We start from the raw sequence: 8417 nt of genomic DNA, 5'->3' as shown, positions 1-8417 counted from the left end.
ACTATAACTATGGTGTTTGTTTCTGTATTTGTATATGTATGCGCACGTGTGTGTGTGTGTGTGTGTGTGTGTGTGTGTGTGTGTGTGTGTGTGTGTGTGTGTGTGTGTGTGTGTGTGTGTGTGTGTGTGTGTGTGTGTGTGTGTGTGTGTGTGTGTGTGTGTGTGTGTGTGTGTGTGTGTGTGTGCGCGCGCGCGTGTGTCTGTGTCTGTTTGTGTAAGTACGTATGTATGTGTGTTTTTGAGTGCATGTTTATCAATACGCTTGGTGCAAGAACGCAATTCATTATCTACACAAGTATGAGAGTGTATAGTTATTAATATACCTGGTACAAAAGCTCAGTTTAGTCTCTGTATTTCAGTATAGTATTATGCTTCAGATAAAGGCAAATTTTACGCCTACATTTAGCATTAGAAATATGAGAAAACACAAGAGAATCTAATGTCCCCATATACATATTCGTGTTCTTTATTTCAAATTGTTTCCATTTTTTTATTTTTAGCCTTTCTCTCTCTCTCTCTCTCTCTCTCTCTCTCTCTCTCTCTCTCACTCTCTCTCTCTCTCTCTCTCTCTCTCTCTCTCCTCTCTCTCTCTCTCTCTCTCTCTCCCTCTCTCTCTCTCTCTCTCTCTCTCTCTCTCTCTCTCTCTCCCTCTCATCTCTCCTCTCTCTCCTCTCCCTCTCCCTCTCCCTCTCCCTCTCCCTCTCCCTCTCCCTCTCCTTCTCCTCCTTCTCCTTCTCCTTCTCCTTCTTCTTCTTCTTCTTCTTCTTCTTCTTCTTCTTCTCCTTCTCCTTCTCCTCCTCCTCCTCCTCCTCCTCCTCCTCCTCCTCCTCCTCCTCCTTCTCCCTCTCCCTCTCCCCCCCCCTCTCTCTCTCTTTCACCACGTCTTTCCACTATTACTACAAATCTAAAAAGAAGTGGACAAATTAAAAGAAATCTGAATTCTCTCTTTATCCTCGGAGTTTTAAATTACGTTTAGAAACGTAGTTAAAAATAGAATACGGATCCATTCTGTAATCCGACCGAACGAATCCTAACTTACGAATATAAACGAAAATAACAGCAACAAAAGAAAACAACGAAACCATAAAGAGCTTACGACATATACAGTTCATGTTGCTGATACACAGCTTGTATTAGAAATCACATTAATCACAGTGCTTAGGTAATTTGCGACATAGGATCACAAATGTAAGATGAATAATTTTTGCATAATTCAATTTTGATTAGTCGCAAAGGATATATCATATCATGATTGCAATCTGCTTTGATTTGAAACCTAATATCACAACGACTTTTGGGCACTTGTTTTCGTAAAAAAAATCATACCTTTTTATATTGATTTCTTTCATTTTTCGTAATCGCAATATCTTGATCTGTTGCAGCAAATTGATTTAAATATAAGAATACATAAGAATACGGCTTTTTAATTCACTGTGGCAAGAAGAAAATGTATTATGAATAATTGATTTGCGCATTTAACAAACCCTTCATCAGGATATCTGCATTTTTTACGCTCCGTCACTTGTACGCAGTCACGCAGTGTCAAAAAGACGAATAAACAAATGTAAGAGTAATTATGCAAAATAATTCCTTTATTACTTCACAAAAACAACAAAAGACTAAACAAGAAACAAGTTTATGGGGAAAACACTACTCAAGAGTTGTGGAACACATTTGTAAAAATGCATTGTGATTAATGCCATTGTTTACTTCTTTTCCTTCTTTTTGTGTCCTTTGGGGGAAATGTGATTGATCTCAAGCAGTGGTTCCCAAACTAAAGTCAGCCACGTACCCCTAGAAGATTCACCACCCTTGTATATCTTAAAATGCTATTGAGTCTTGCAAAACTAACCAGATCCTAAAATAAGATAAATCCTTTAAACAGATATAACAGAAAAATAAAGTCTTAAAAGTACCCCGGAGAAATTTTTTTCCCGTCTTCTAAAGGGTATAAGCACATCAATTTGGGAACCTCTGGTCTGAAGGCTTTCAGAGGACGGCCAGAACAAAGACTTTGGCTGCCTACGTACACTGTGCTATACTGACGAAGAACTATTACATCATTAATTAATTCACCCCATTGTTATTTGCAATGCCGTTTGGATTTGTTTGGAATTTCTTAATAATAGAATTAAGACGAAGAACTTTGCAGTGCGTACAACATGAGTTATATTATTTAGTTCTATTCACATTACACAATTATGGGGTCTGTTCTATGTTTTTTTTTCAGAATCTCACTTGTACAGAGCGATATAGAATAATAGTTTTGCTACAGAGGAATCTCTTCAGTAGGTATAGATCTAAAATAAATATCCGTGTGGAAAAATAACTCTTTTCAGTATTCCCTTTTTTGCAATATGTAAATATAATACATATAACATGTTTACATTGTACATTATGAATACACAACTACTTGCTATGCGACGTGTTAACATGATGATATACTATAAATACACAGCTATTTATGCAGATCACTGTATGAATGTTTAATTGTGTAAAGCGACATCACCATTTTCATTGATGGTCGTTATTCCTAAACTAATAGATAAAAATGTGTTTATTTCTAAAACACATTTGAACACATAGCATTCATTTGCATTCACAGAACGTAGAGAACAGTGTCCAGACGAACAATTACAACGAAATCCCAGGTGAACTGAATTCCATTCATTGCTTAATCTCAATATGACTACTCTTTATATGGGAGACTTATAATGAACAGGAAGGCAATTGAAAATATATCAATTTTACAGCCACATTTTCTAACATACCCTTCAAAAAGCTTATAAAGAAAATAACAGGATTATAAAGCCATTAACAGGATGTTTACCAGTACTTTCTTATCATTATTAACTATATGTATTATTTAATCCATATTGGTAAACGAAAGGGCAAATCATGTACTTTAATATCCTTTAAGAAAAGTCGATCCAATTCAGTTATTCTCTCATAAGTATTTAAGAACCTTGGGCTCTTTCACTGTCTTTTCCTCTTTCAAACATTTTACTTAGTTTATATAATATATGTACCTATCTTCTAAATTTGAGAAAAAGTCACTGGCTTATACAGGAACCACACAAAAGCATCATGACTACATCCTCTTCTCAGTAACTGCCAAAAAACAATTACTTATGGCTGCCCCATTTGTCGTGTACCACAGTTCATCTGCAACTTTATTAATTTGTAAGTGCATGATTTCTCGATTATATCTTTTTGTGTTGTTTGGTCTTAGAGAGGACCCAAATCAGGGCGAAACCTGATCAATCATAACTCTTCCCTTCTCTCTCGTTCTCTCATCTCCCTCGCCTCTCTCACTTCCTTCTTTCACTTCTCCGCCTTCTTTAGTGGTGCGTTCTTTGATCCCGTGAGGTTTAGCCTGCGTGACTGCGCCTCCTTAGGCCTCGTTGAGCCTCATCTGCTCGGGGTCGCCGGGCTTGGGTTTGGGCCTCACCCACGGCTGCTCATCGCCCGACCCGAAGATCGAGAAGAACACGGCCTCCAGCCCGAAGATGCCCAGCGTGATGAAGAAGATGACCCGCCAGGCCTCCACGGTTTGCTGCAAGAGAGGCCGGGGTCAGAGGGAAAGGCTCGGGTTCTAAGTGCGCGTCCGAATGGCGAGGCACTGGGCGTCAAGGGATAGTGGGTGGACGGATTGGTGTTGGAGGAGGCACGCATACGGATGAGGATGTCTGTGAATGTCTGTCTGTGTGTGCTTTGCTGTGTCTAGGTGTGTGTGTGTTTGTATTTATACGCTTGTGTATGTGTGTTTGTGCGCGTGTGTTATTGTGTGTGCGTGTTTTGCGGGTTATGTGTGTGTGTGAGTTTGTGCACGTTTATTTGTGTGTATATGTGTTTGTGCGTGTGTGTGTGTGTGATTCTGTATGGGCTGTGTTTGTGCAGAAATGGGGGGGGGGGCGGAAATGTATGTGTATCTATACAGGTCTCTATGAGTAGTTCAAAAAAGTTGAGTTACCCCTGCTATGTCAGTTTTCTCTAGTAAACCTTCGTTTTCTTTAATAAGTTGAAACGTTGACAAACTACAGTAAATACTACGTATTCTTATTCTCTGAATATACTTCCACATCAGCTCACCAATTGATCGCAAATAAATGACGTAACAAATGTAAAAGAAACTTACGTTGCCGTGGGTCATGTATCCCACAAAGGAAGGGACGACGATGCCAGGGATGGTGGCAAAGGTGTTCGAGATGCCCATGAGCGTCCCGGCGAAGGGCGGGGCGATGTCAATGTGGTTGGAGAGGAAGCCGGAATACATCCCGCCGATGAACATGGTGCCCAGGGTGAGCAGGGCCACCGCCAGGTCCGTGTTGCAGCCCACGTATGTCACGGAAATCAGGCAGATGGCAGGCGGGATGGAGGCTGCAGGGCGAGTGAAGTGGATTAGTGACGGCGGTCTTACGACGAGACGTGTGGTGGGACTTTGGTGCTCTCTGATAACGCTAATGTCACCGAAGTCTGCTGACTATCGGAGCGTATTCTTTTGAAACGCCAAATCATTATCGGGTACATTGTGTGAATATCGTCCGGCGTTATGAAAATTCTGATTTTAAATTTCCATGTCATAAATATGCCGTAACCAATGACACTTCCGTGTTATACTTGCGTCACTTACCAACGAAAGTCGAGAACTTTCGAGCAAAAGTTGTAGTGATGAGGTTCTTTGAGCGCAGCAAGTCCAGGACGTTAGCGTTGATCATAGTAAAGATCCACATGCACAAGAACGGTACAGCTGATAGCCCTGCGTTCTGTTGAAAATAGAGAGGTCAATGCATAAACAAATTCTTCCGTGTGATAACGACACAGTTAATAGCCTGCGTGCTCTGACAAGTATAAAGAATAAATAATATAATTAACTGCATCGTATGCTTGAATGATGCCTACTGTTAGAATCAGTTACATCAAAACGTATTGATATGATCATTATCGATTCTATACATTATAAATATCGTCCCTGGAAATATTCCGATTGGATTACACATACCAAAGGAAAGAAAGCGTAATGGCTTAATTAAAGATTGTTAGCGATAGCAGAAAATCCCTACACTCATAATAGGTTTACTGAAAAAGAGATAACAGGAGAATTTCGAGGAAATTGCTTCATCATCGATTTAAGAAATGTATTTCGCGCATTTCATGTTTTTTCTGCAGTTCCGTCAATATGGTTAAGCGTTTATAAAACCATCCATCAACACCAATCAAACTATCAGAGCCTCGACTTTAACTTACAGCCTTGATATCAAATTTAAGAATGTAGCGCATGTAGGTTGGCAGCTTGACGAGAAGCATGTACCAGCCCCAGTTGCTGCAGGTGTGGGCGACGATGATGGCCCACACGGGCATGGAGGTCCACACGCTCTTCCACGGGATTGGTGGTTTCTGCAAAATTAGAGTTTTGTATTTCTTTCTTGTGAGGGCATTTGTATATGGCGTATATATATATATATATATATATATATATATATATATATATATATATATATATATATATATATATATATATATATATATATATATATATATATATATATATATATATATATATATGTGTGTGTGTGTGTGTGTACTTGCCCATGGGCGTTCGGATGTGTATATGCGGCTAAAAGTATTCATAAAGACACATTAACTTGAAAAGTATCCCTGCCATCACACATGATACTATCCATTGCAAAAGCAACAAATAACCAGAGGGAAAATTACCTCAGACTTGGAAGTAGTACCAATGGATTCCTCAATGAAGCGTCTTTCGGCCCGCGAGATCCTTGGGTGTTTGGCCGGGGAATCATAGACGAATATCAGCCAAAGAATGTACCTGAAGGAAGAGCGAGATCGCAGCTAAAGAACGTTCCATCCAAAATCACAACCTGTTTGCTTCATCTGCCTAACAATGCCCTTTCTATCTGCAGTTCACCAGCATAGTCAATTCCAGAACCGTAACGGTGAACTAATACTGACAAATGTACATTGCGACAAGTGCAGAAAACAGCATGAAGAAGAAATATATTCACAATACAAGAGATGTATTTAGTCGGTTTCGGCTATCTTCGTTAGATACAGTCAAAACCGGACAAATACGTAACATACTGACTAACAGTCAACAGAACGCTCTTCACAAAACTGCACGCGCAGTATCACGCGCTCCACCCCAAAGGCTTACCACAAGAGAGACAGTCCACCTTGAATGTAGAAGACAGATTCCCAACCGAGTTCTGAGGCAAGGAGACCGGAGAAGGGCATGCAGACCAGCGTGCCCAAAGTCATGCCTGGAATAACAAGATTTCGATATACTTAAAGGAGAAGGATATAAAACCATTTTGAATTTCAAGAGATCTTTAGTTCAACGGTGGAATACCATCGCGTTTGTGTACGTGAATCTCACCGGCATAAACAGTAGAAGCGATTTTGCTCCTTTCCTGAGGCGGTGCCCAGCTGGCGATAAGAACGTGCATCCCCGGAAGCGTTACACCCTGGAAGGAATTAAATTTTAAAAATCGATCAGACTGGCAATGAATAAATGAAGCCAGAAGTATATGAAAAACAAAATTAAATCCTCAGAATTCCAAACTATCCATACCTACCTAACCAGTACTCGTAGCGAACAACAAGCGGTTACTCACCCCAGCAATACCCATGACTATCCTGAGGGCGACCAGGACAATGTACGAGGCTTTGGAGGCGATGGGGCACAGCAGGGCGCACAGGGCATTCAGAAGGGCCCCGACGCCGAACACGTGCTTTGCGCTGAACTTCTCGGCGAACCAACCGCCAGGAACCTACAGGGGGAAAAAACGAAGAAAAATAAATTACCCTAAACTTCCTTAAAAATGTAACATGGCTGTCTAGCACTGTGATATATTACACCGTTTCGTTAATGTGACACAATTTTCTTTTTGAAGCTGTCTTTTTTCTTTTCTTTCACATCTTATCTGCAATTTCTTTCTCTCCTTCTTTATCATTCTCTTTCTTTTCCTCCTGCTCCTCCTTCGCTTTCTCCTTCCCTTTCCACATCCTCTGCCCCACCTCTTCCACTCCCCTCCCTTCCCCTTCCCCTCCATCCCCTTCTCTTCCCCCTTCCCTTCCTCCCCTTCTTCCCCATCTCTTTTTTCGGCTCCTTCTTCTCCCTTTTCTTCTTTTCCTTTTTAATTCTGTTAATATTTCTCCTCCTCCTTCTTCTCTTTCTCCCTCTTCTACTTTTCCTTCTCCTCCTTCACCTCCTCATTCCTTTTCTCCTTCTCCTTCTCTTCCTCTGCCTCCTACGCCTTCTCCTCTGTTTCAGTCGCATACCTTCAAATTACTCATAGAAGAGAAAAATAAATGTGACTAAACATGGCTTCGAGGGACAATTACGAAAACAAAACACGACAGCTTTCAGCGTCCTAGCCATAAATTCGAGAAATCGGAATAGATTTCCCACTGAGGAATCTGTCAAGGGCAAGGTTTATGACACTGGCTCTATGTGTCACGGAACTTGGCAATGGCTAATCTCGACACCTGAAGTTTTCACACACAAACACTGACTTTTCTTTCGTTTTCTTAGCTTTTTCCGCATTCCTTTTTGCGTCTCCAAGGTTACCTTGTGAATGAATTATAGCCATATTATATAGTTGCCTGTGTGCGGAAGATATATAAAGATGAATATTGGCAATACGAGTAAGAATTAATTTGTTTCACTGTAGTTAATGGAATATGGTATCGCTTCGCAAGAGTATGATGACGGTAATCACTTTCACCAGCAAGTCAGTGTCAGTGTCACAGATAACAGGCAACGGCATCATCGCCCTCAGTCTGCAATCACAAAAATCTGACAAAATCCTTATCGCATAGAATGTCTTATCGCCACAGCGATCTCCTCTTTCCCTTCCTCCTTTTCCTTTTCTCCTCCTTTCAACACTCCCCTCTCTCCTTTCCTCCCTCCCCTCCCCATAATCTTTCCCCTCCTCCTCCTCCTCTCTCCTTTCTCCCTTTCCCTACCCCTCTACCACTACCTCCATCTTTCCACTTTCTTCCTTCCCTTCTTCCCCCTCCTCCTCCTCCACCCCTCCTCTTTCCTCCTTCCCCTCTCCCTCTCCCCATTCTTTCTTCCCCCTTCCCCTCCCCTCCCCCTCTCCCCTGCCCCCACCCGTTCCCTTTCTTCCTCCCCCCCCTCTCCCCCTGCCTCCACCCGTTCCCTTTCTTCCTCCCCCCCCTCTCCCCCTGCCTCCACCCGTTCCCTTTCTTCCTCCCCCTCCTCTCCCCCGGCCTCCACCCGTTCCCTTTCTTCCTCCCCCCCCCCCTCTTCCCCTGCCACCACCAGACCTATTTCCTCCTTCCCCTCCCCCTCCCCCCCTGCCTCCCCTTCTTCATTACCTGGGTGAAGATGTAGCCGTAGAAGTAAGCCGCAAGAATCAGCCCCTGAATGT

General features: G+C 42.0%; 1 protein-coding gene across 4 annotated transcripts in view; it reads right to left on the bottom strand.

Annotated features, from left to right (window-relative positions):
- Nucleotides 1–935: 935 nt before the first annotated feature.
- MFS3 (major facilitator superfamily transporter 3) overlaps nucleotides 936–8417 on the bottom strand; it is a 37995-nt gene continuing 30513 nt past the window's right edge. For all 4 annotated transcript variants that reach the window (XM_027378452.2, XM_027378446.2, XM_027378448.2 and 1 more), the window contains 9 exons: nucleotides 8365–8417; nucleotides 6636–6791; nucleotides 6398–6485; nucleotides 6176–6281; nucleotides 5719–5830; nucleotides 5248–5397; nucleotides 4634–4766; nucleotides 4139–4380; nucleotides 936–3556 (listed from right to left, as the gene is read on the bottom strand). The exon at nucleotides 8365–8417 is cut by the window's right edge and continues 25 nt beyond it. In XM_027378452.2, the coding sequence (XP_027234253.1) occupies nucleotides 3395–3556; nucleotides 4139–4380; nucleotides 4634–4766; nucleotides 5248–5397; nucleotides 5719–5830; nucleotides 6176–6281; nucleotides 6398–6485; nucleotides 6636–6791; nucleotides 8365–8417 (1202 nt within the window). In that variant the 3' untranslated portion in view covers nucleotides 936–3394. The remainder of the gene's footprint in view (nucleotides 3557–4138; nucleotides 4381–4633; nucleotides 4767–5247; nucleotides 5398–5718; nucleotides 5831–6175; nucleotides 6282–6397; nucleotides 6486–6635; nucleotides 6792–8364) is intronic.

This window comes from Penaeus vannamei, chromosome 2 (assembly GCF_042767895.1).
Source record: "Penaeus vannamei isolate JL-2024 chromosome 2, ASM4276789v1, whole genome shotgun sequence".
NCBI lineage: Eukaryota > Metazoa > Arthropoda > Malacostraca > Decapoda > Penaeidae > Penaeus > Penaeus vannamei.
This window is presented reverse-complemented; position numbering and strand designations above follow the sequence as displayed.